The following is a 27,593-nucleotide window of genomic DNA, read 5'->3' as shown; positions in this document are numbered from 1 at the left end:
TAGAACAGTAGCAAATTAAGTGGAATGGTGGGGGCGGTATTTAGCTTTTAGAGTTAAAAGCCAAAAACTAGTTTGCGCTGTTTTTGCAGGCCTTGTATTAATGTTGTTTTACATTTGGAAACATTTTATACCCGTTTATTGTTAAGTCAATTCTTATTTTATGACAAACAGCAATCTCAGACCCGGAATGGCCCACTGGCACCCCTTCAGGATTGGCCTGAGGACCACCATAAGATGTTTCAAGACCCACTCGTGAGCCACAGCCCAGTGGTTGAGAAACCCTGGTTTAAAAAAACACCACAAAAATGTTGTTTTTAAAACTGAAATATTAAAGAAGCCACTGGGCAGTTGCTTAACTCTGTAATTAACATTTATTCAGAGCGTGTGTTCTTCTAGAACCCATTCATGTATTCTACAGTTGGAGGTGTTTAGTTTTCCACAGGGAAAAATTTGTGGAGCTGTGGAGTTTTGTGAGTGGAGTCTTTCCAGGTGCGCGATTCGGTATTAGCACGGACAATCACAAACTCCTGCTTGATCATAAAGTGGTGCTAAAATGGCTTTTTTATTCAGTTGCCCCAGTGTTCCCAGGTCTGAATTTTTAGAGTGCAATGGTTGTAGTTTAGAATTTTGGTAATTGGTAATTTGGTAATTGGTTTCATATGCAAAGTTAACTTTAAATGCTTTGTAGATGCCTTTAACTCAGTCATGTGAAAAAGTTCGGTGGTCCAATGGTAAAATCACATGCTTAGTTGGCTTTTTCCAGTCATATCAAATTTCACCCACTAGTTAGGACTCCCCCAGTCACACGCTACCACCAGCACTAAGAGGGCGAAGGCTAGCAAAGGCTTCCTCCACCAACTGTGAAGCATCACCACATCTTTTCAAACTGCTCCTAATGCAACGTCATTGGACAGCTGAATGTGCTTGGAGGTTGCCCAAATGATCACTGCACTGCCTAGCATTGGGCTGAGTGATGTGGGATTTGGGGGCCATCAAACCCACCCTTAGAGAGCGAGGCCAGCTCTGGACTCCTGGCCATGGATGGCTATAGCATCACTTGTGATTTCCTGATATGTTTCGTTGATTTTAAAGTGAAAATAAGTAATTTAAAGTGAAATGATGCCCCTTTAAATTTGAAGTTTTTCCCCAATATATTAAACTTAAAATAAATAGAAGTCATGCCCCACAATTATTTTTTTATAAATTAGAGATTTAGGTTTTGTCCCGGCAGCACGGTGGTGTGGTGGGTAGCGCTGTCATCTCATGGCAAGGAGGGCCTGGGTTCGATTCCCTAGCCGGGTGACTGGGGTCTTCTGTGTGTGGTGTTTGCATGTTCTCCTGCAGGTTTCCTCCCACAGTCCAAAGACATGCAGTCAGGCCAATTGGACAGTGTGTGTGAGTGATTGTGTATGTCTGCCATGGACTGGCGACCTGTCCAGGGTGTATCCTGCCTTCCACCCGATGACCGCTGGGATAGGCCCCCGTGACCCTGAGGGGGAAGTGGCTTAGAAAATGTATGGATGGTCCGATGCCTGTATCGGATGTGTTTACTTATTTTTACATAGAAAAATCACTAAAAATGTCATTTGATGGGGGCACCCAAACTTTTGCACATGACTGTATTTGAAACGTTTATGCACAAAATTAAAAACTGACCAGTGGCTTCTATCAGTGTCTTTCTAGTCAACAGGTTTTCTACTCTTTTCTAATACAGAGCAGTAAATGGGGAAATTGTCAGTGGTAATTTTGTTTACATTACATCCTGTTAACCTCCTAAAATCCCAGGCTTATTACACACTAAGGCTTATTATTCAGTAACTACAGGGACTTCAGTGCAAACTGGCTGAGCTATCCTGAAGTTCTAAAAGTGTGTAGTAAAACTTTGGCCGTTGCAAACGGGATGTGTCTGTGAAGGAGGCACCTGGATCAGAACGAGGGAGAGCTGACACTGTAGGAGAAACAGAAAACATTTCCTGATGCCAGCTGTAATGTGGCGAGCCTGAAAATCAGAAGCAGAATCTTCTTTATTATTACAAGAAATAAATAAAAATAAAACCACAGTACAACCAACAAATATAGAAATGTGAAAAGGGGTGTTATTGTACATAGTATGCTCATAGTTATATGTGTACAAGGGTCAAATCACATTTGGCAGACACTTTTATCCAAAGCGACTTATGATTTGAACATTTTACACAGGGAGGCCAAGGTGGTGTTAGGAGTCTTGCCCAAGGACTCTTATTGGTATAGTGTAGGGTGCTGCCCAGGTGGGGAATTGAACCCCAGTCTACAGTGTAGAAGGCAGCGGTGTTATCCACTACACGATACCAAATAAAGATGTGAGCACAAATTACTACAGTCACGTGCAAAAGTTTGGGTACCCTTGGCCAACGTTTGCTATTGCTATAATTGCTGAATTTAACATTCAAAAACACTTGCGATGAAAATGTGGCCTGTGCAAAAGTTTCAGCACAATTTAATATTTCATGGGAAAAGTGAAAAGAAACGATGATCTAAAATTTGCAGAAAAAAATGCCGTAGGTCAGGGCTCCCTGTAGACGATATAATTATTGGGTGTTTAAACTCTAGCATACAGCTGCATGTATATGTATTATGTATTATGTACACATTAAGCAATGAACATGTTAAAGTACATAAGCAGGTCTACATGGCATCAAGTGTAAACAGGCTTTCTGCTTTGTTTACGTCTTGGATTCATTGTCTGGACATACCTGCTTGATGAGTTTGATGACCGTGCTGTTGTCCTGGTGGTGGAGCTGCACTGTGCAGGCCAGCCCACAGATGGCGCTAGAGAGCTGAGCCAGACTTACAGAGTCTTGGGAGTGTGGTGGCCTCTGATGGGCATCGGAACTGGACTGAGTGCACGTGGGAGCCAGAGGCTCTAAAGCAATACTGTTCACCATCAGGACAGAAGCATTACGCTGCTTATGAGTGGCAGATCAGGTGAAGGAGCTCAAGCACAACAGGGAGGATTAAAATGAGACTAAAGATCACGTCACCTAATGTCGCTCTGCAGGAAGATGCCATTGTTGTTGATGTTCTGACTGCTCCCAAGGCAACACACAACTTCTCCATACTCCTGCATAATACACACCATCTCATACTCAGCTGCAGTGCACACACACACACACACACACACACACACACACACACACACACACACACACACACACACACACACAGAGATTCAGGGGTATTTTTTCTAAGAGATAATTATGGAAGCTGAAAACATTGCCTTTTTGTCTCCTTCTCTCCTTCTAGCAGCATTATGTCAAAATATTGACTTAATATCTTGAAATAATAACATATGTCAAAATATTGACATACTATCACAAAACAATTACCTACTTTCTCTAAATATTGACTTAGTATCTTGAAATAATGATGACTTTTTCAAATATTAACATATCACAAAATTACATTTTCTTGAAATATTGACTAGTACCCCAAAATAATAATATATATATATAATAATAACTTACTTTCTCTAAATTTTCACTTAGTATCTTAAAAGAACTAATTTTCTTGAAATAATGACTTATTTAATTAAAATAATTGACTTTGTATCTTAGATAAGATAAATCTTTTTCTTGAAAAATTGACTTATTTTGACAAAATATTGATATGATCACAAAATAATGACTTACTTTCTTAAAATATTGACTTAGTATATTTAAATAATGACTTGAGTTTTTAAAATATTAACATAATATAACAAAATGACTTATTTTCTGGAAATATTCACTAGTGTCCCAAAATAATGACTTGCTTTCTCTAAAATTAGAGTTAGTATCTTACAAAAATGCTAATTTTCTTGAAATATTAACAGTATATACAGATAATGACTTATTTTTGTCAAAATATTGACATACTATCACAAAATAATGATATACTTTCTTGAAATATTGACTTATTATCTTAAAAACTCATTTTCTTAAAATAATTATGACTTTTAAAATATTAAAATATTTCTCTCAAAATTATTACTTTGTTTCTCAAAATAGTGTCTTAGTATCTAAAAGTAATCAATTATTTTCTTGAAATATTGACTTTACATTTAAAAATGACTTACTATGTCAAAATAATGACAAAATAAATATTTTGTAGGAAAGACTTATTGTCCAAAAATAATCATTTACTTTCTTAAAATGTAATAACCTACTATTTTGAAAATGAAAAAATCAAAATCTTGAGATTTTATTTCAAAATACTAAATCATTATTTTAAGAAAGTATGTCATTCTCTTGAGATACTAAGTCATATTTAACATGCTGCTGCCAGAAACAGAACACCTTTTTCTCCTTTCTATGGCAGGAGTGGGCTGCCATGGACAAAACTGTCCACTCAAATTATTTCTTAAAAACTATAATAACCATAAGCATACAATTTTTCTTTGAACTCTTTCTTTATATTACCTTGGCTGATTGAAATTGGACTGATCTTGAAATCAAACAGTCAATCATGCTACCCAGACAAGGGTGAAATGATAAGTTTAAACAGGAAAGTACATTACTCAGGAAGTATCTAGCACTTTCCATTGTGCTCTTTCATTCATCATGCCAGTGGCAGTTAATGCAAATATGAAAATGATCTTATCTTTGGTTTATCATATTTAAAACCATTACCGATTATGTTTAGGTGTACACATGTGAGAGAGACCTACTCTGAGACGTGCAGTCTGTGAAGAGAGGGACCAGTAATGGGACATTATCAATGTGCTCCAGGTGAGGCCGAACATTCTCAATGCCTTTAGGAAGTTTGGCCTGTAAACACAGCCAGAATACTGAACAGTTAGTTTTGTGTGTGAGAGTTGCTCAATTTTCTCCCTTATTTACTTGTGCCCAAGTCCACCTGCATGCCTGGTGAAGTGTGCTTTCAGAAGAATGCTACATGTCAGTTCGGATATGGTGGGTAACAGATGTCCATGCTGAGTGATCCTACCTTTTTGTGCTAAATTTATAACCATAGGCTAATAACAGTGCAGCATTGCCCCCTACTTTGAACCCTACCATCACAAGGCATTGGTTTGGTTTGGACAATTTTGCACTCAGTTCTCACCCTCAAGTCTATGTTCCCAGATACTTTTATCCCAGAATTTCTCATGGTTGTCCCAAGATGTTCTCATTACTCAAGAACAATTATGCTTTCTTGGACTCTTCACCATGGATGGCTCAGGGAGAGGAATGGGAGAGGAATGACCAGATAGGTGGTGTAACCTACTTCGGAGTATACCAACTTAGGAGTAAGCCACTCAGGTCTTTTCTAGGCCAATGGTTCTCAAACCAGGGACCCCCAGATGATCCACATGTTGTAATTCAGTCTCTATGAGTATCACTATGAGATTATTTCAGCTGAACAAAGAAGAAGAACAAATCCAAAGCACTCCGAGTACACCTATCCTTTGGTTACTAGCACTTGCTAACAGAGGATTTTAATTATGGACCTTGAATCTAGTTTCTAGCCTTGGATTTTGTACATTTGCAAGTAATTTAGCTGTTGATGTAACTGCTTGGGTACTTAGAGTCAAATACTAATATTCAGGACCAGAAGCTGAATTCAAGGACAGGATTTGAAGGCCTCTGTCCTACGCATTGCATACCATCTGACTATTTGTGAGTTTGGACCAAGCCTTCAACATGTGGGGGTGGTACGAAGGCACACAGATTGAGGGAGGTGGGAGAACTTGGGCTGGAGTTCTGGGCAGCTTCTGCCTGTAGCTAGAAGACCTCCCTTCATAGTTGTGGTAGGACTGATATAGGACTGAGGAATAGGGGAAAAGATGAGCTGCAAGCAGGGATTGCAAGAACTTTGTCATGGGAATGGAAGGTGAGGATGGAAATTCATAGTTGATTCATTTGGAAGAAGGAGGGGTTTCAGGCATGGTCCTCCCCCCAAACATTTGCTGTGCATGGTCAATACTCTGTAGACCAACAAGACCCCTAGTCCTGATGGCATATCTACAGAGATCCCAAGTATAAGTGACTACCTTTTAATTTGAATCTTATATTGTTTTATTGTCAACAAGATGCTAACATTGTGATTATATATAGAGGCACGGGCAACATATAAACTGCAGCAACAGCAGGTAACCTTTTAAATCAATAGAATAAGTCAAAGGATCACCTTGACATCTATAGCTTTTGAAAAAAAGGATAAGGCAAAAGTGGACTGACCATGAATTTTAGACAAGACAGAGGCCTGTTGAATATTCAGAGGCTCCAGGCTGCAACTACACTTTGGTATCTCTGGTATACGTAACTGTGCTTTGGTGGCACCTACATTAGAAACCCTGCAAACAGTGTTTGCTGCAAGAGTACCTTCAGTAAGGTACTGTACCAGTGAAGATCCTCTCTTACATCCACTACTCTCACTTTTACCACTGAGGTAGTTCCCTACCAACTATACCATTTTCAAAAATAGGTCTGTCTCTAACGATTTCATTATGTGCAGCTGTGCTCATAAGATGTCTCCAGTGCATTCTTGACTGTATCAAAATCACAAACACTCATAAAAAAGAAGCTGCAAGAGTGTGGAGGATAATAAAACAGTATCAGTTCTACTGAAATGGCCCTATTAAATGAATGCCTGAGGACCACTTGCCACGCCAAGTCCTATACGGGCTATTACATTGGGGCAATCAGCTCAGATAAGTCTAAAAGAAAGAATCTAATTCTACCTGAAACATCTGACCAAAGAACTGCTGTTGACTAATAGTACCATAGTCATGGGTAATACATTTGAATTCATGTATTACACACAGTGATGTTGTTGCAGATTTTTAGACATGCCAGTGTCACTGCTAGACTGAGAGAGGTCCACCTCCCAAAAATATTCAGACCTGACCATTAATAAAGGGCTGAAGGATTACTACCACAAATTAAGCATCAACAGATGAGCTACAATCTCGAACTGTACACCAGCAAGGTGGAGCTACACGACTGATCCATGTATGTGTATGTTCTGGCTTATCTTACCCTGTTTAAATCTTCAATCAGACATGCCCCATCATGGTCCATTGTCCTTGACTCATCAGAGTCACGTTCTCCAAGCAGACATGAATGCTCTGAAGCAGATTAAAAATGTATGGTATCTAATGACTATAAACCAAAAAAACAAAGCAGTTAATCTCAGTAGAGCATGCCGAGGTTTAGGCCTTCAATTCTGTCTTACCTTCTGCCCTTTCTGGCACCTCAATATTTTCTGGATCAAGAGGGAAGCATTCTGATTGAAGAGAGATGTGGCAGTTCCATCCCGTCTCTAAGCCCATCTTTTCAGCAAACACCTAAAAAAAGGACCCAGCAGTCATACAGCATATATAAAAGAGGACACTGGTACCTCTTACTGGAATGAGCATGCTCAGTAATTAATGTATTTTTGAGAAGATAAGGATAATTTGCACACAATTACATTGCCAAAGAATGAATCTTTTCTTTTGTAAAAGCTTAAAAATCATCTTTTAGCTTCTGGTATTGAGGTTAGCTTTAGCTTTAGGTTTAGCCAGAGTGTATGAGTGTAAGTGTACTCACTAAACACGTTATTAGAACCTTATAGCTCCACCTTGCTGGAGATTATAGCCCATATTGGAAAGAGATTGCATTAGCCATCCTCTAGTCCAGTGGTCACCAGCCCTGCTCCTGGAGATTTACCTCCCTAAAATGTTCACTTCAGCCCTGACTGAACACAACAGATCCATATCATCATTCCATTATTTCGTTTGTATAACGATTGGCCCCTCATGGTCCTGTCCATGTGTTTGTGTTGTGTTTTGGTTTAGCCTCTTTGTTTTGGTTTTTTAGTCCAGTCCCCTCGTTTCTTGACTCCACCCCTGATTATTTCCACCTGTGTTCCCGCCTGCTCCTCATTTACCCTGTGTTAGTTGTCGCTGTTCTTTGTTGTTTGTAATGTTTGATGTGATTTGCTTGTACTGATGTTCTATTGGCTTTGTTTGTCTGTTTTGAGATTTTGTCATGTCTGACTCTCGTGCGCTTCCTGTTGGATATCTGAACCTGCGTCACATGCGTCCGCCTCCTCGCTCCCATCCGTCACAGTTTGATTGGCTTATTTAAATTTGGGCTGGAGCTGAAATCTGGGTTGGTGACCACTACTCTAGCCCTTTACCAATCATCCTTTTCTGGGTATTTTTAGGTGCTGGACAACTTACCTACCAGATGTGAATGAAACCCCAGCAACACAGCTGTGCCTTGACACTGCCGACACTGTCACTGCTTTAGAAATGGTCCACAAACCAAATAAAATCTGGTCAGCAGTGCTTTTGTGGTCAGAAACCGATCAATGATGAATGGGGTAGAGGGCATATGATACATTTTGTATGAACAGAGCTACTGTCCGTAATTGTACACCTATACTGTGGAGCTATAAGGTAGGTAGGTGGAGCTCATGAAGTGTCCACTGAGTGAAAGTACAAGATAACTGTTTTTCTACATGTCATCACCTTGCTTCGCACCTCCTCCTCGTTGGAGAAGTAAACAAAGCGAATACATGCGCTGTCCAGTCCTGAGATGAGTCTTATCATGTCAGGTCGTGCCTGGTACTGGGAGGAAACTAGACCTAGGAATACCTGCTGCCTGAGGGGAGACAAAGAAAGGTCCCCTACACACACACACAAAATACAGAATTCACATCAACACATTTTTATCTACTCCTTATTCCAACAGAAACAGCCTCAACACAAACACAAACTAATAGTCCTGAGATTTTTTCAGCAGACCTTCAGTATAGGGGGCATTATATTGTATGTATTGCTTATATTAAGTCTTATCTGACCAGTAGCTAGTAATTAAGAAGCTCTTCATTATTAAGCAACTCAGATGAAATCAAGCCAGATGTTTTGATTTAATTTATATAAATAAATACATACTTTATTAGATTAAATAGGGCAATGTTGAAAATGTCGTGACTCTGGGTTGAGCTGCTAGTGAGCAACGGGGGTGAATGTGGTTGTGCGAACCCCCTGCTGTGAAAACAATCCACACCTCTCCATAAAAGTGACCATGCCAAGATAAAACAGTACAACCACTGCTTTCATAATATTAAATAATACTGCACAACTGGAAGAAAAAAGGATTTGTTCCAATGGTCACCAACCCTGGTTCCTGGGATCTATCCACATGTGGTGTGGATGTAGTGGTGGTTCTAACCGCAATCTTCAACTGCTTCCAACCTCAGTTTTCAACTGGTTCCAGCTTCAATCTTCAAATGATTCCAACCTAATTTTTCAACTGGTTCCAACCCTAATCTTCAGCTGGTTCCAGCCTCAATTTTCAGTTGGTTCCAACCCAAAGCTTTCAAATGGCTCCAAACACAATCTTCAACGTGTTCCAGCCTCAATTTTCAGCTGGTTCCAACAACAAAATTCAATTGGTTCCAATCCTGATCTTCAACTGGTTCCTACCCTAATCTTAAATTGGTTACAACCTCAATTGTCAACTGGTTCCAAAACCAGCCCTGCATACTTCAGAAGTTGTTGAGTGTCCAATGCATCAGTGTTAGTTAAGAGACAAAGAGTCATGGTTGATGCATGTTGGAACGATAGTTCCAACCTTAGTTACCGGTTAATTAAATGGTAATGAGCAACAAGTTATTTAGCGGCTACTGGCCTGATAAGATGTTCCCCTATACTGATGATGATGTTTTTTAAAAAATGAGTGGCGTGCTGTTATGGGTGTACCTGCCGTCTCAGCACCTTGATTCAGTGGCATTTCTACACACATTCCATCTATCTCGGGGTCGTAAGGTTGGGTCAGGGGCTTAAATGACATGGCGACACACTGTCCAGCCATGCAGGAGCGCTGGTAAAAATCCACCACCTTCTTTCTGCCTTCACAACACACAATACATTATGCATGTACCAATAAAAAAGCATCCACCTCCACCTGAGCTTCCTCTTACGCATAATATTTCACACAGGCCGCTTGAACCAGAGGAACTGACCTGTCTGAGTCGGTCAGGGGCTGAAGATCCTCTCCGTCCCAGAATTCAGTGCATGCTCCCAGTACAACATCAGCAGAGCCATAAGAGAAGAGGTGTAGCTCGCCTGGAGGCCACAGCAATCATATTACATCTCAGATTGGGAGAGAACATGGGATGGAGAACACACTTTTCTTTTGTTTTACTCCCCTAAAGTCCACTGATGTACCATTTTTACTTGGCCTTTTCCCAACTTTTCTGTATCCCTCAGAATTAAACAGCGTGTTTTGTGACCAGGCCAGACTCCTAACACGTTCATATAGAACTAGTTTTCAATTGATTGTTTTTGTGATTGTGATGAATAACAGTGCATTTAAACACCTCTGCCTGTTCAGTCTATAGCAGTTTGGCCCCACTCGTTCACATTCTAAGGGATAGTTTCCCAACAATGTGAACGGGTTTGGGTGCCTTAGACTTCCGTACATACTGAATGTGTGACTTAATCAGTACTTGGCCATTTTTTTGGCCTGACTCTGGACACTGGGTTGCTTGTTTATTCAGCCTTCTTTGGCTTAAAGGCTTTGAGGCATGGCTCGTATGATTTTAGCACCTTGATTTAGTCACTGTTTTAGGGAAACATAAAAATGACTGGATATTCCAACAACACAGTGCAGGTCGCCACTAGCTCATAGGCTCTCTTCATCAAAGTTGCATAGACATAGAAACTCCTCAGGACAACATCAGTAAAACATTGAAACCAGGAGTGATTTGAATGCAACTGATGAATCAGCTTCAGTCTGTGGAAACAAGCATTTCCGCACTAATTTGCCCCTAGTTTGGACGAGCGGCATGAGGACATTAGTGAGATGCAACAGCCGGGCAAAGACCAGATTGAAATCCCATTGTGAACTTGAGGGAAATATGTGTAGAACAAATAACCCAACCACTGTGTGGGGCCTATCGACAATGCATGAGAAGCTGTTTCATTTAGATCCGTGAAAGACCTTCATGAAAGTATGGCATAGCAGTGTATCAATGACCACTGACCAAAAAACAGTTCTTTCAAACTGCCAGAGTATAAATACAACAGAACTGAAGCGAAGACAGCGAATGTGACATCAGCCAGGCTTTCCGCTGCCTGGGCTATAAAAATCTCTCGAGTGAATTTAATAGCTTTTTGCACTGAGAAGATTTGGGGTCGATTCATGTATCAGGACAACTGTGTCACAGAGGGGGGTAGTGACTAGTTAACATGGGCTGATGCAATTTGACACTGGGGTCTGCTGCAGGGATGACTCAGAGAGATGGGTTTAAAGAGGTCAGCCTAAATCTCTGTGCGTTTTCCCCGCGGTGGTGGAGGTCATGACCCCATGCGTGAGTAGCACTGCCAATGTGAATTAAAGCAATAGTCTGGTCAAAAAAATCAAATTTGTACAATTCCCTCCCCTTACCCTAAATGTAGTCCACCCGACATTTTTGCAGCCTCAAGTTTGCTCTGCAGTGGAGCTATGAAGCTAATGAAAGCTCATAGCTGCTAGTTTAGCGCATCTAAAATCTAAACCGTGGTACACAGGTTGTTACATAATCCCAGACTTCTTTATGTCATTTTGGACTATTCTCAGGTTATATACCTAAAATGAACTCAGGATGTACATTTGGTCTAATTTTGAAACGGGATTGTCTGAGTTCATTCATTCAACAGCTTTTTTAGGTGATAGCTCTTATGTTAAGAGGCTAAAACTATTAGCAGCACAAACAATAACAGCACACAGAAGAAGACATTTGACAATCTGTTGTATTATTCAAAAACAGCTCAGGTAAATCAGTTGGGTTTTGTGTTGAAAGCGACTGCGTCTTCAGATCTAATGAGCTAACACTAGAACTAACTGTTACAACAATGTATACCAATTTGTCGGGTTCTACACGAGGTCTTCTTCTTCTCAGTGGATTCTGTGCCCACATGTTTTTCAATTAGAACCATGTCTTTTCACCTGTGCAAGCTCTCAACTACGTCCTTAGCACACTCTTGACAACGTGTTCACATTCAGGCCTTTGTGTATGCAGAATGTAATATTGTACATGCATACTAACTCGCAAACATAAGCAAACCAGACACATTTTACTGCCCCGTTAAGACATAACCATGTTTTTAGAAGAAAATCTTGTATCTCCAGAATGGTAACTTTACAGGAGAAGAAAAAAACCTACTTTACTTTTAATGTAAGTCAATGGAACCAGAGTTTTCTCAGAGTAATCTTTGCCCATTTCTTTTGGTCCAATCATCATGACATTTGTACACATTGTAAAGGGTAACAGGCATTTTCAAATGATGTCAAAAACTGAAAAACGACAAAAATGAAGATACGAGGTTTTCTTCTGGCAACAGGGATAAAATCCACATTTGACTGAATTGCTAGCCTGTCAGTGTTCTTCCCATATTGAAACTGAATGAACACCAGTATAGTGATTCCAATATTTGCATACCAGAAAGTCCAACTCCTTCATCACTGACTGTGAATACATGTCAGCACTAATCAATGGGTGGTTAGAAATGGAAAACAGCAGCAGCTGCTCTGTGAAAGGTACATTATATGCTAGTCTGTCCATCACAAGCGTCAAATATTAACTGTGGATAAATGTTTAGAAGCTTCTAACATCTATATATAATCTAGAATTTTCCATCCCACCTTAAACAGGGCAGCAGTTACATTCTGGCTTCAACAAATTTTTCCGTTTCACCTTAAACAATGAAGCCTAAATGGCCTAAATGCGCCACAATGTAACTGCTGCACTATTTAAGGTGGAATGGATTTGGATAAAAAGCTGCCATCAGTTTTGTCTTGGTGCTAGCTTAGCGCAAACATGCTACTTGGAATCCCAGCAGAAGTTAGCATTATCGTTGAGGTGGGATTTTTCTTCATGTTTTGACTGAGCTTTGACTTTAAGGCCCAAACTGAAGGCATTAGCTTTAATAGTCACAGTTTCTGGGCAAAAAGCTGTGGTTGAGGATTGACAGACCAAATTAGCAGATAAATGAACAATCAAACAGCATCTGTGTGCATGAGTGTGTCCATCTGTGCTCACCAGTGTGTGTGTGGTGCACCAGCAGGGCGATGAGGTGTGAGAACGGGAGCCGTCTCATGGACACAGGAGGAGGGACCATCTCCCTCGGCTCTCCCGAGCAAGGAATTGTGGGTAGGGTGTAAGCACCTACGCTCAGCCTATGTTGGAACGGATCCTGAGCTGAAGGAGAGAAACCTTCCAGCGCGCACACACACACACACACACACACACACGCAATCAAGTTTAGTGTGAATTAATTGAATATGTGGAGGTGATTTGGTTGATGGAGCTTTGATGGTTTTCAGGTTAATAGAGAATTAGAGTGAGCTTATGCTCAGAGTGGCACTTCACTTTGATTGAGCAAAGGCAGAACATACTCCACACAGACTCTCAAGCTCAGTGGTCACTAACCCTCCTCCTGGAGATCTACTTTTCTGGAGAGTGTAGATCCAGCCTGTATCTAACACACTGCACCCCCCTTCTTACCTAGAATTGCTGCTTGGCTCCAGCCAATTGAGGACTTTTGAAGAAGTTAATTGCCTGGAGCAGCTGTGGCAGATTGTGGTTAGACCTAGACTTTGCAGCAAGGTACATCACCAGGTCCAGGATTGGTGACCACTGCTCTGGCTGTTCTACTGCTCAGAAACCATGTGGAGAACAAATCTATCCTCAAAACTGACCAACACTCCACCCACAAATGTGTTCTTTTAAGGCCACTGTTGAAAGGTTGATTAGCTGAGTTCGATCAAGCGTCTTGGGGCACGGTGTACTGTGCCGGACAGTGAGCACCCAGGACAGAGAATCCACTGAACTAGATGACCCTGACTCACCCAGTATCCCTGGGAGTTGGTAGAGTCCCCAGGGTGGGCGCACGGGCTGACATGGGGGACGCGTGCGCAGCAGGGCAGCGTGGGTGAGGTGGTCAGACAGGTGGAGTATGCGTGCTGCCACCACAGGGTTAGAGAGCAGCAGCTGCACGGCCAGTCCCAGTGGCTGAAGAGATGGAGCATGGCGCTGCCACTGCATGTCATCAAACTGGACACGCGTGTCATCAAAGTGTGCCCGTCCCACTGACAGACTCAGCATCTCCAAACTGCAGAGGGGGCGTGTCTGGTGGACGGGGGAAGGATATATGTCATAAGTACTGCACTATTTTCTCGAGATATTCTGTCTAATATAGGGAATAGTGATTAGAGACCATTTCTGTTCACTATAATAGTGTCCTGGTGTAGTGCTCCTGGTGTTATAATATAGGGAATAGTGATTAGAGACCATTTCTGTTTATTATAATAGTGTCCTGGTGTAGTGCTCCTGGTTTTATAATATAGGGAATAGTGATTAGAGACCATTTCTGTTCACTATAATAGTGTTCTGTGTAGTGCTCCTGGTGTTATAATATAGGGAATAGTGATTAGAGACCATTTCTGTTCACTATAACAGTGTTCAATGTAGTGCTCCTGGTTTTATAATATAGGGAATAGTGATTAGAGACCATTTCTGTTCACTATAATAGTGTTCTGTGTAGTGCTCCTGGTTTTGTAATATAGGGAATAGTGATTAGAGACCATTTCTGTTCACTGTAATAGTGTTCTATGTAGTGCTCCTGGTTTTATAATATAGGGAATAGTGATTAGAGACCATTTCTGTTCACTATAATAGTGTTCTGTGTAGTGCTCTTGGTGTTATAGTATAGGGAATAGTGATTAGAGACCATTTCTGTTTATTATAATAGTGTCCTGGTGTAGTGTTCATTTTTTTATAATATAGGGAAAAGTGATTAGAGACCATTTCTGTTCACTAAGATAATGTCCTATTCTAACACTAAACAATCAAAGAAAGATGCCCGATCACTTAAAAACGAAAGTTGGTTTAATAAGAGAGCACTTGGGAGAAAGGACAGAGTCAGGGCAAATCCAAAATCAGAACCCAAAGACAAGCAAAAAGTAAGTAAAAATAATTAAAAAAAAACAGAAAATACAAAACCACAAGCAACCAGAGCAAAAGGGCAAATCCAAAATAGTAATAGCCAAAAAACAGGCAATGGGTTCAGTACGCTAGTCATAAAACCAGAAGAGAAACACTCAGTAAACCAGTAGAGTGGCAATACCTCGCAATGAGGAGAACAAACCAGGATCCTTTTAAAGTCTGAAGCAAACGAACACAGGTGTGTTGCATTAGTAATCGGGTGACTGCGAATGGGGGAGAGGCCTGTGATTGACGGAAGGGGTGATGTCATGATGATACGAATTCTGGGAAATGGAGTCCTGGAGGGTATTAGGCAAGGGAGAAGAACCTGGAAGCATGACACCCATGCAGTAGGGAATGAGGGCCATTTCCATTATCTATAACTATGTTCTAGATAGTTTAATTTCTATATTGTTCTCCTCATTATACAGTGTAGGGAATAGTGATAAGAGGCCATTTCTATTTCATATAATAGAGTTCTATCTAGTGTTCCTGGTTTTAGCATGTAAGGAATAGTGAGGAGAGGTCCTCTGTCTGGCACATTATTGTAAGTAGTTTACATTAATAACTATGCAACCTTAGGGTTAATACCAACTGGCTAGACTAATTTGTCTAAAAGTATTGAAAATTTGGGTTAGCCTAATGTTGATTGTCCTTTTGTTGTGCTTACCTGTAATGTACCTACCAACACACCTTTAATCAAGACATACCCACTGTAAAAGTAGCTATATAGGAGTTGTTAATGTGAGTGGGAACTTTGAGATGGCCAAACCATAATCTCCAATGTCATAAGCAGTGAAAGGCCAAGTTCCACCAACACCGAGCACTGACCAGAGGTTGCTAACACAGTGACGTAAATACCTGAGCAAGCTCTTTGGAGCCAGTTTCGTCTTTGTCTTTCTCCTTTTGTTTCACTCTCTCAGTTTCGTGAGAGGCAGATGTTTTGCTGAAGAACAGAATCTTCTCTGGGTTTGGACTGGGCCAAGACAGAATGCCCTGCTTATCAACACAGCACAGCACCTGAAACATAGGCACGTACTTACTTTTATTGCCTTGCCGCGTAATTATTCATGCATCATCAACACTTCTAAAGGCACCTAACTCGTGCATTCACTGGGCACTTTATGAGCTCCACCTACCTCATAGTTCCAATGTACAGGTGTGCAATTACAGACTGTAGCAGAACTGCTGTCATGCACCACTGACCACCCTAAAATGCAGCAGAATGTAGCTGCTGCACCAAAACATTAGCTTTGATAAACTCACATTTGTTGTCATGGTTTAGGAAACTGGGGGGTGGCCTCCTTTTCAACCGCCTAATAAACGATCTTCTATTTTCTTATCCACTGATCCGGGGAAATCAGTCATTTGAAAGCATGTCCCGCGACATTATCATATAATGTGTTATCGACGTTTTGATTGGCTGTTTCATGAAACTTATTTCACAGCGAGATGCTTGAAAGTCTTATCGAGTTTCAAGGGAGTTGCAGGAAGCATCACATTGCGCAACCCAAGTGCAATTGAGTTTCAAGCAACTAAAGTTGCATATAAGTTTCAATGTGTAAAGCCAGTCTAAAAGGCACATATGCAGTAATGCAAGCAATACTGTAACATGATGATAGGGGTTTAAACTTTAATGCGTTACAGTAGAAAAATTATTCATTTTACTGTATTACGCCCAACACTGGTGGTACTCTTATGAATGTATCAGATATAGCAGTGTTGCTGGGGATTTTACACTTGTCAGTGTCTTTGCTAGGTTGGACGTGGTCCACGACACAAAAATATCCAGAAAAGATCATCTCTGTGGTCAGAAACTGACCATTGATGAAAGACTAGATGCTGATAAAGTGGCCACTGAGTAGAATAGCATGCTCTTGTTATCCTGCTAATATGTCCTCACCAGTAAAGATGTCATCATTGCAGCGCAGGGGAATATGAGATGGTGTACAGCAGTTGGGAAGCAGAGGTCTAATCATGCAGAGTCAGATAACACCACACACACTCTTACTGTGACAGAGCCCAGGCTGTGCAGTAGACTCGCTGTGTGACAAAGACTCAGCGATCGGCCTCCAAGCACCGTGAAAAATGTTCTGCAGGTCATCTTCCACACTTCCTGTTCACCAAAATGAACTGTTACACTGACAAGGTCTACAATTTTTTAAAGACCAAACCCAATGCTGACCAAAATCCAGTATTTCATACACATAAATATGCCTGTTCCAGTGTGGTCTCCATGGCAACGCACATACCCACCAGTCCGTTGGCTGCGGGCCCATCTGAAGAAGCACACGGACCTCCCCATATATGCCCACCAGTAACCATAGCGACGGGAAGGTCAAGGGCAGCAGGGGCAGAATGCCGTTCACCTAGAGTATAGCAGGATTACTGAGCTGATTTGGTCATGCTAGCACATGTGCACATATGTGTATGAAACAATGTTTGCACATCTGTCTCACTGGAAGCTGCAGAAGCGTGACAGGCCAAGGTCCGACTCCTGGAGCCCCCAGGATGTAACGCAGCATATTCAGCATCAGCAAAAGTACCTAGTTGGGTTGGAAACAGCAAGGTAGAGCAAGAAAAAGGTAAATTCAGGTACATTACAATCACTTTAGTATGGCTGTAATTATTAGCAGACAAAGTCAGTTAGTCATCAACAACGTCGATTATAGGAAAAAGTTGGCAAATCAACACGTCATTTATAAAAAAATTTGGATCTCAGAAGTTGTGCCTCAATTTGTAGTCACTGGCAGGTCCATATAAGGTACGAAGCCTTTTTATCGATGGGGAAAGTTAAGAGTTTGTATACATTTTTCCTCAGAATTGAACTGGATCCTCTGAATTATGAGGTTATTAAATAGTCAAAATAGGAAAATTGCTACATATATGCTAAAAGAAAGATAGCACTGAGTTGACGTTGCAAGGCTAATACTGTACCAGCCACTAAAGTTGTGGACAACTATCACCAAAGCAATGTAGCCATGGGGTATTTTTGTGAGGTTGCTAGTTTATGTTGTCAGTCTAATCCCCACTGTTCGCTAACATGGAGCAATATTCATATTTCAATTATGTTGTAATTCAGACGATCCAGTAATACTTGGAGGAAACATGAACATGGGATAAAATTTATGAACTGTGTCTAACATTTCAGTTTTCAACAGGGTAGTATAGCAGTGATTTTCAAGAAGACTGTTCATGTTTCCCGTAGAAATGACCAGCTTACGTCCAGTGTTCCTCATATGGGCATGATTCAAAAAAGTAACACAAAACTCAGAGATCCATAATCCTCTCTAATGTTCATATGAAACACGTAGTCATTCTGGCAGTACACTAGAGGAAGCGTGGTAGATGGAAGATACAGTTTCACTGGACCACAAAAAAAGGAATTGCTTGTCGTGCAGATGGAAATTTGGATGATGGTGGTGCAGAGAAAAGTCAGAGGAACATGCAGAACACATAATTATATGTTAAACAAAACAGTCAATAGATTAGTCACTTACAGAAATAATCTGTAACTGCAGTTCTTCACTTTAGTCTGTCGAGCACTTACAGGTTACCAGGACTACATGCTCTAAAGATAAGATTAAATTCGCTTTCCTTCTTTCGTTCTGTTGGCGAAACTCCAGAAGAAAGTAAGTCACTTAAATGTATCAGACTAGAAAAGGTTACAAAGCCATTTGTAAAGCTTTGGGGACTCCAGCAAACCACAGTGAAAGACATGACCTCCAAATGGAGAAAAATTGGAGCAGTGGAGAATCTTCCCAGAAGTGGCGGGCCTACCGCAATTCCTCCAAAAGCACAGTGACAACTCACCCCTGAAGTCCCAAAAGAATCCAGATGAATATCTAAGACCTTGCTTGCCTCAGATAAGGTCAGCATCCATGACTCCACCATTAGAAAGAGACTGGGCAAAAATGCTATGGGAGATTTGCATGGCAATGATAGCCAACCAAGAGAAACAATTTGTCTTACTCATCCATCACACCTTGATAACCCCCAAGCCTTGTGGAGTAATGTTCTGTGGAACAATGAGTCAAATGTTGTAATTGTTGGAAAACTGGGGCCTTGCTACCTCTGCCATAAAGATAAGAGAACATTCCACAATAAGAACATCACACCAACAGTGAAACATGGTGGTGGTAGTGTTATGGTGAAGGGATGCTTTGCTCTTTGAGGGCCTTGGTGACTTGACATAGTTAACTAAACCATGAATTCTGCTCTCTACCACAAAAACCTGTAGGGGACTGTCCAGTCATCAGTCTGTGGTCTGTATGGGTTATGCAGCAAGACAATGATCTGAAGCACAGGTGAATCCCACCTCTGAAACTAAATTGAGGGTTTGAAGTGGACTAGTCAAAGTTCTGGGTCCCATTGAGATGCTGTGGCAGGGCAGTGAAAGGGCAGTTCATGTTCGAAAGCTCTCCAATGTGGCTGAATTAAAGCAATTCTACAAGAAGAGTTGGCTGAAATTCCTCCACAGCGATGTGAAAGACTGACCTCCAGTTATAAGAGGTGTTTGGTCGCAGTTGTTGCTGCTGAAGGCAGTTTAGGGGGGCAATTACTTTCTCATATGGGTGATGTAGGTGTTGTAAACTTGGTTCTTTTAAAAAATAAAATGATCAAATAAAAATGATGTTTTGCATCTCCTCATGTTCTCTTTGTCTCCTGTTTTTTATGAGGATCTCAAACCAGTGTGACAAATATGCAAGAATAGTGGAAATGCGGGGGAAAATTACGTTTTCATGGTACCGTATGAATGATTTGTGAGCCACAAGTCACAGAGGATTAAATTAAGAAGATGCCAAATTTGAGTATTTTTGTTCCAGACATGAAGTCACAGTAAAGCAAACCTCTTAGGCATACAGAAACAGAAATACAAAGACAGTCATATCTAAACACCTAAGAACAAATATTAGCTTTCTAGAGCTCTGAAACTGGAAACTGATAAAACACACATGCTATCAATAAACAATAATATAATAAAGAAATATCTTGCACCAGTTTATGGAGTTTGTCCCTGTGGAGGGCGGTTCATTTGAAACAGCAGATTAAGTGAAGAAAGTAAAAAAGTAAAAAGTACTTTCTCTATTGGGTTTCACAACCAGCCTAAAAGAACTTAGAGAATCAGCTCTAACGTGACTTGCCTTAGAAAGAACTGGAACCAAAATTACTCCACACCCTCAAAATAAAGGGAAAGAAAATGAAAAAAGTGTAGTGTAGTATAAGTAGCCCTTTTAGTTATTTTTATATCAATCTTTTAGGTATAATACATTACACAAAACAATATAAATATCTGTCATATTTCAAATTAGACCAGTCATAAAATTATTTGTTATTTTATATAATATACAAAAGAATATAACATACAAAGAAATACAACATTACAAGCAGTATTTAGATATTTTAGTTATTATCATGTGTATTTTAGGAATAAGAGGAAGCTATTAAATATATATATATATATATATATATATATCGCTGTTGTCTGAAGAAAATTGTATTTCCAAAATGATAACTTTTCATTAGATGGAAAAAACCTTCTTTACTTTTATTGTAGTTCAATGGAACCAGACATTTTTCTAGGTGATTTTGGACCATTTCCTTTAATCTGTTCATCATGAAATTTAGGTACAGTGTAAAAGATAACAGATATTTTCAAATTATGTCAAAATCTGAAAAACGTCAAAAATAGAGATACAAGGTTTTCTTCCGACAACAGCGGCAAGATTCCACATTTTATAATTATCTACGGTTCCATTCACCCTGCAGTTTCCACAAATATGAATTTCAGTAAGTTTGGGATTGTGGAATGTTGCTATCATGTTAAGTGTTATTTATTATTCATGTACAACTTATTCTGAGTTTTACTGAAAGAGTTTGGCTATCGGCTGTGACAGACTTTGATGAACGCTCACCAGTGCGAGGGGAACAGGACCTCTCTCCAGTAAACTCTGCACAGTGAAGCGTTCGTTATCCAACACCGAGATCGGTCTGTGCTGAGAGAGCTCCAAACATCTCCTGTAAACACACAATTAACAAGGAACCTAAGAAAGTACTTGTAGGTTTGTAATTTCAAAATGGTCACATTCAGTGAGGGCCTCAAACATGTAGACATTGACAAAGTTATTGTTAGTTTAGTTGTCTGTCGCAGCATACTGGACAGTACGGACATCCAAATCAGGTCAATGGTGTAGGAAATACAACCAATTGTGAACAAAGCCATCATTTGTTCATACTCTGTAGCAAATCCTTTATAATCAATGACTGTGTGAAGTCTGGACATCACCAGATACTGGATTTCATCCCTGATGAAAGTCTTTACTGCAGCTGTGTTTAGTTCCTGCTTGTTCTTGAGGAGTTTTGCCTCCAGTAAGTGAAACGAGCAGATATTGTAGCCTGATACACTTCAGAACTCAACCTGCTGACAAAAGTCATATCATCAATAAAAGGAACCAGATCCATTGGCAAACATACATGCCTATGCCATGATACTACCTCCACCATGCTTTACAGATAAGGTGGTATGCTTTGGATCATGAGCAGCTGCTTCTGTTCCCCTTGATCTTCTCTTCTTTTTTGTTCCAGAAATGTGCAGCCTTTTCAAATGTTTTATGACAAATGCTAATCTAGTCTTCCTGTCTGTGAGGCTTCGCAGTGGTTTACATATTGTGGTAAACTGTCTAAATTTACTCTGGTCAAGTCTTGTCACAGAGATGTCGACCTCCAGGGGAGTGTTGTTGATGTTGCAAAAAGAAAAAAAAGTTTTCCTCAATCTTCCTCAAAAGTTTTCCTCAATCCATGCTTTTTGGTTAATCTGAGCTGACTACTTCATTCTTTCTTTTTAAGAATGCAGAATATTGTTGATTTGGCCACATCTAATGTTTTGGTTCTCTCTGCTGGGTTTGTTTTGATTTTTGGGCCTAATGTTGGCTTGCTTCACTGGCAGAGGACTTCATATTTGGAACGGCAACAGATTCAAAATGCAAATGCCACACTTGAAAACAACTCCAGACCTCTTATTTGCTCACTTGTATGTGAATTAATGAGGAAATAACACTCACCTGGTAATAGAACAGCCAAGCAGCTACATTGTTCACCTGATTTGTTTGGCCTTCAACATCCAAGATGCATCAATGGATGGTAGGTATAAAAATTACTAGTGGTTTGTCCAAATTTACACTGTTTGTCATCTATAAAAATGCACAAAACTACTGACAAGATTTAGGCACTCAAGAAGACCGTTGCAACTGCTTTAGATATTAGGTACTACTATTTGTGCCTTGTAAGTATGCAATTTTATAGATAACAGCGTGTCATGCAGTTTCATAAACCATTCAAGCAAGTCTGGTTTGAGGCAAGCGTGTAGTCATGCATGCATGCTAATTGCTGAATATAAGCTTCCATTACTTCCATTAAATTAGCCTCATAGCTCCAGTGCAAAACCTAAAGAAGCTCATTTCAGACACCAAACATATCTTGGCTGATGGACTACATGTTGAGGGAGGGGAAAACACTGTGAGTTTGATTTTGGTTTCAACCATTGCTTCAAGACTGGGGTATCTTACTGAACCACTTCCACCGCTGGAGTCTTGGTCACCCTGAAGAGCTGAGGCTGAACCAAGCGGTGTGGACACGGCCTCCCGTTGTCCAGTGGAGATGGAGGGGAGGATAGGTGACTGAACACATCACTGCGAGAAAGGACGACATGCTCCTCTTCCTGTGTTTACCAACCAATCACATACAGAGGTGGTGGGTGAATCATTTAATAATTTTATAGTTTGACAATTTGCGACATTATCAACAATTTCTCACATAGTATGAACACATTCTTTAAAGCCTGAATGTTGGATTTGTTCAAGGTCTTGGAATTACCCTTGAAATTTCAATAAAGTAGATCTTTAATCATAATTAAAAAAGATACACTATGTGGCCAAAGGTATGTGGACACCTGACTATTAAACCTGAGCTTGCTGGACATCCCATTCCAAAAACATTGGCATTAATATGGAGGTGCCCCCCTTTGGGGCTACGATGGTCTTTACTCTTCTCAGACAGCTACACATAAGATTTTAAAGTGTGTCTGTGGGAATTTGTGCAAATTCAGGCAAAAGAGCCTTTGTGAGGTCAGGCACTGATGTTGGATATGAAGGCTCATAAAAGATGTTCCAGTTGATCTGTTCAGTGGTGTTGAGGTCAGGGCTCTGTGCAGACCACTCTAGTTCCTCCACACCAAACTTGTCAAGCCATCCTTTTGTGGAGCCCACTTTGAGCACAGGGGTTCAATCATGCTGGAACAGGAAAGGGTCTTCACCAAACTGTTGCAACAAAGTTTATAACTGTCCAAAATGTCTTTGTGTCCTGTAACATTAACATTACCTTTCACTGGATCTAAGTGGCCCAAACCTTGAAAAATAGCCCCAGCCCATTATCCCTCCTCCACCAAACTTTACCGTTGACACTATGTATTCCGGTAGGTATTGTTCTCCTGACACCCACCAAACCCAGATTTGTCCATTAGACTTTTAGACAGTGAAATGTGATTCATCACTCTAGTGAACAAGTTTCCATTGCTCCAGAGTCCAGTGGCAGCGTACTTTACGCCACTCCAGCCGACACTTGGCATTGCAAATAGTGATGTAAGAGTTTTATGGAGCTGCTCAGCCATGGAAATCAATTTTATGATGCAATTCTTGTGCTGATGTTGCTTTCAACAATAGTTTGGGATTCTGTAGTAAGTGATGCAATTGTACAGTAATAGCACTGACAGTTGTCTGGGGCAGATCTAGCAGAACAGAAAGTTAATAGACTGACTTGAAAAAGGTGGCATCCTACAATGGTGCCATGTTTAAAGATGAGCTCTTCACAGTGACCCATTCTACTCCCAGTGTTTGTCTATGGAGATTGCATGGCTTTGTGCTTGATTTTACGCACCTGTTAACAATGGGTGCTGCTGAAAACAACTCAATAATTAAGAGCGTCCACATTTTTTGACCATACAGTGTAGTATAGTATTTGAAGGAGAATGCTAACTGCCAACTCTATTATGTTGGCTAGCATTGTGCAGGGAGTAAAGGGAGGGCCATCCTATCCACCCAGAGAGAGCAAGGTCAAATGTGGTCTCCGAGCTCGCATTTTCCCACCAATGCTTGCAACGTTGCATTGCTTGGGTTGATTTCTATTTGGTTAAACATGACAACTCTAACCTGGATGCCTCTCAGCTCAGTGGGGGCTTCGTTGCCTGGCCGCAGAGAGATGATATCACCTTCCACGAGCAGACTGACAGGCAGGTTGACCAGTCGGCCGTCCCGGTAGGTCCACTGCAGTGACACAGCTGGAGAAGAAGGCGTAAATAAGTCCTCGGTGCCTTTTAGCCAATCAGATGGAGGGTGCTGCAAAAATTCTGCAACCAATAACAAGCCAAGTTTAGTAACATACAAGCAAGGGCACATCATAAGTGTGAACACTATCATTCAAGAGTTAACTGATGGTTTAAATATTACAAACTAGGCACCAAGAAGAATATTTATTAATTTATTTATTGATGAAAAATTTTATGAATTCAACATTTCAAGCGCTTCAGGCTCAACAAGAGGCTATTATACAATAAAGAATGCACTATAATGACCTATTTATAGCGGTTTCTCTTTACAGTCTCACTGCAAAGCACTTTGCATGGCTTCATTCAAGGAACCTGAACTAAGTAGACAATGACATTTTGTTCAATATTTCATGTGTTTTGAGGACAACAAGAAGTTCTTCGGTGCTAAGTAATACGCAGTAATGATCTTTGCATGAATAATGCAATTATCCCTTGATTTTTATAATATATTTATTAAATTAAAGGCCTTTCGTTTTAGAACCAGCCACAGCGCCATTCATCGTTCTGGACTCAACTAAGTTTCTTATTTCTTATTCATTTTTATTTTATTTGCTTTGATTTTTAAGTTTTCTGTTAATTATATAAAAACCTGTAGTGTTTGCAGGACTAGCATATTTGAACCATTGTGCATATGCAACAGAACTGGCTTTATATTGTTGAAAACAGTGATTCCGAGTGGCACGCTCATAAAAAAGATGGTTCTTCAAAGGTCCTTTAGTCAAAAATATGGTTCAGAACCAAGAACACTCAAAAAAGTCCTTTTGCATGTTCAAAGGATTCTTTGCATCATGAAGGGGCTGCAGTATGTTAAATTCAGAAAAATAAACAGTAATTGTGCATTGAAATGTGCAGAAGTGTGTTCTCTGTAAAAGATGTGTTCGCTTATTTTCATTCTGAGAATCAATAACAGATGACATTTGACCAGAGGGGCCTAAAATTGTGCCTAGAATCGTATGTGCCCATGAGAGGCATTACCCTGCAAGGAGCTCAGTAACATTTCTACTCGCCGAGGCATCTCTGAACTCTTCAGCTGCTGGAGAGCTGCCATGGAAACCAGGCCGGCCAGAAGGAGGAGCAGAACAGCACAGCCGCCAATCAGGGCTGTGCTGTCACTATGACAACCATAAGGAAAGACCAAGTATGGATCATGGAAGCATGAAATTCAGAGGAATTAATCCAGGAAGAACCAAACAAACCATTTGTACAAGGGTTTAATAGAAAACCACACGCAAATATACACTCACTGAAGACTTTATTTGGCACACTATCCTTGTATCTACACTCATTGTCCATTTGATCAGCTCCACTGACCATATAGGTGCACTTTGTAGTTCTACAATTACAGAATGTAGTCCAAAGTTATTACCCTGTTCTTCACAAGACCCCCAAAGAGCAGGTACTATTTGAGTGGTAGATCATTCTCAGCATCGTGGTGGTGTGTTAGAGTGTGTTGCACTGGTTTGAGTGGCTGGTTTTTAAACACCTCAGTGTCACTGCTGGACTGAGAAGAGTCCAGCAACCAAAAACGTCCAGACAGTAACATCCCTGATGAAGGACTAGAGGATGACCAACACTAACTGTGCAGCAGTGGATGAGCTGTCGTCTTTGACTTTCCATCTATAAGGTGGACCGACAAGGTAGGAGTGTCTAACAGAGTGGACAGTGAGTGGACAAAATGTTTAAAAACTCCACCAGCAATGCTGTGTCTTATCCACTCGGACCAGCACAACACACACTAACACACCACCACCACCACGTCAGTGTTACTGCGGTGCTAAGAATGACCCACCATCCTGCTGGGCCTGACCATTGAAGAACAGGGAAGTGCTTTTAATATTATGGCTGTTCCATACACACACACACACACACACACACACACATATATATATATATATATATGTATATATATATATGTATGTATATATACCTGTTTTGATCAATGGCATGGCAAGTAAGCAAGCTAGTGGCACACAAGGCTGTCAGTAGAGCTCCTGGCCAGTGGAGACTGGACCAGCGCACTGAGTGATGCAAAAAACATCTTCTCCACGCAGCCTGAAAAGTCCATTAAAACATATATTTTTACCTTTATAAATGAGTTAATTAGTTTGTTTGTTTATTTGTTTAATTGGTAATCAATGTATAGAACAGACTGAATTCTCACTCAGCACAACAGATCTTTTGAATTCTCATTCAGTAGAACAGATCTTCTTTCATTTTGAGCTCAAAATGTATAATGGGGTCCCTCAGGGCTTGATGTTAGGTCCAATGATTTTTACCCTTTTTGCCATTTTACATTCATTTCTCCATAAGACTATGTTCTAAAAATAAGCTCTTGCCTGCCAGTAATGATCTTGTCTTTGGCTTTGTTGGTTTTGTTGGAGAGCATTGAAAAGCTGAGCGTGAAGCTGAGACAGAGCTGCTGCTGAAGACAAACCCAACGGCCTCTAAAGACAGAGAAGGATTACAGACAAAAACACATGTAGGTGTCCACTACTTCAGGAATAAGAGCCTACACATCTGTGTGTGTAAATTGACCTGATCACAACTTTTACAAGGCTTTGTATTGCTGTGTGTGATGCAATATTAAAAAATATGATGTTTTGATGGGAACAGTGATATGAAACTCCAGTCTATTGCCTTTAACTATTGTCATTCAAGTGATCATGTGCTACTGTAAGCTATAGAAACATTAGAACATCAATCAAAAACAGATTTAAAAATTTTTACCTATTAGATTTTTTAAAAATTCAAATAATTAGTCAATATTGTGATTTAAACAAGCAATTTCAAACAGTTTTGATTTCTATATTATAAATCAAATAATGTGTCATTCTTTCTAGTTGTTTTAAACCAGATTTGGGCTGATACTGTAAACAGAATGTTTTCTTAGTCTTAATTTTTTAGCAATTTGTACTAATAGTTGTTTATACTACTTTTGTACTAAAAACTAAAAATTATTTCAGTTTTTAGTACAAAAATAGTACAATAACAAATAACTTTCTATTGATGACATAATTCACTGTAAACTGACATTTTGAAGCAAACAGTTTAAACAATATTCAGTCTTACATGGTAAAGTATTTTCTTATTCTTATTATTTCAGCTAGTACATTAAAACATGATTCTTATATTGTAATGTGAATGTTTATGTTAATTCTTTCAGTTAGTAAATTTAAACAATATTCAGTCTTTTATTGTAAACTGAAAGTTTTCTTCGGCAGTCATAAACAGTATACAG

At 40.1% G+C, this 27,593-nt stretch overlaps 1 protein-coding gene across 1 annotated transcript in view; it reads right to left on the bottom strand.

The window, feature by feature from the left end:
- Positions 1–26,389, bottom strand: part of LOC108441472 (transmembrane protein 94-like) — a 38,617-nt gene extending 12,228 nt beyond the window's left edge. Inside the window, exons 1-19 of the mRNA XM_037543775.1 lie at positions 26,283–26,389; positions 25,331–25,467; positions 24,180–24,376; positions 22,542–22,693; positions 20,892–20,994; positions 17,436–17,522; positions 17,229–17,345; positions 16,988–17,092; positions 15,838–15,996; positions 13,782–14,121; positions 9,973–10,075; positions 9,710–9,855; positions 8,474–8,631; positions 7,192–7,303; positions 6,996–7,084; positions 4,685–4,784; positions 3,021–3,129; positions 2,733–2,913; positions 1,922–1,999 (exon numbers count right to left, since the gene is read on the bottom strand). Of these exons, the coding sequence (XP_037399672.1) occupies positions 1,922–1,999; positions 2,733–2,913; positions 3,021–3,129; positions 4,685–4,784; positions 6,996–7,084; positions 7,192–7,303; positions 8,474–8,631; positions 9,710–9,855; positions 9,973–10,075; positions 13,782–14,121; positions 15,838–15,996; positions 16,988–17,092; positions 17,229–17,345; positions 17,436–17,522; positions 20,892–20,994; positions 22,542–22,693; positions 24,180–24,376; positions 25,331–25,403 (2,409 nt within the window). The 5' untranslated portion in view covers positions 25,404–25,467; positions 26,283–26,389. The remainder of the gene's footprint in view (positions 1–1,921; positions 2,000–2,732; positions 2,914–3,020; positions 3,130–4,684; positions 4,785–6,995; positions 7,085–7,191; positions 7,304–8,473; positions 8,632–9,709; positions 9,856–9,972; positions 10,076–13,781; positions 14,122–15,837; positions 15,997–16,987; positions 17,093–17,228; positions 17,346–17,435; positions 17,523–20,891; positions 20,995–22,541; positions 22,694–24,179; positions 24,377–25,330; positions 25,468–26,282) is intronic.
- Positions 26,390–27,593: the final 1,204 nt, after the last annotated feature.

Source organism: Pygocentrus nattereri, chromosome 12 (assembly GCF_015220715.1).
Source record: "Pygocentrus nattereri isolate fPygNat1 chromosome 12, fPygNat1.pri, whole genome shotgun sequence".
Taxonomy (NCBI): Eukaryota; Metazoa; Chordata; class Actinopteri; order Characiformes; family Serrasalmidae; genus Pygocentrus; species Pygocentrus nattereri.
This window is presented reverse-complemented; position numbering and strand designations above follow the sequence as displayed.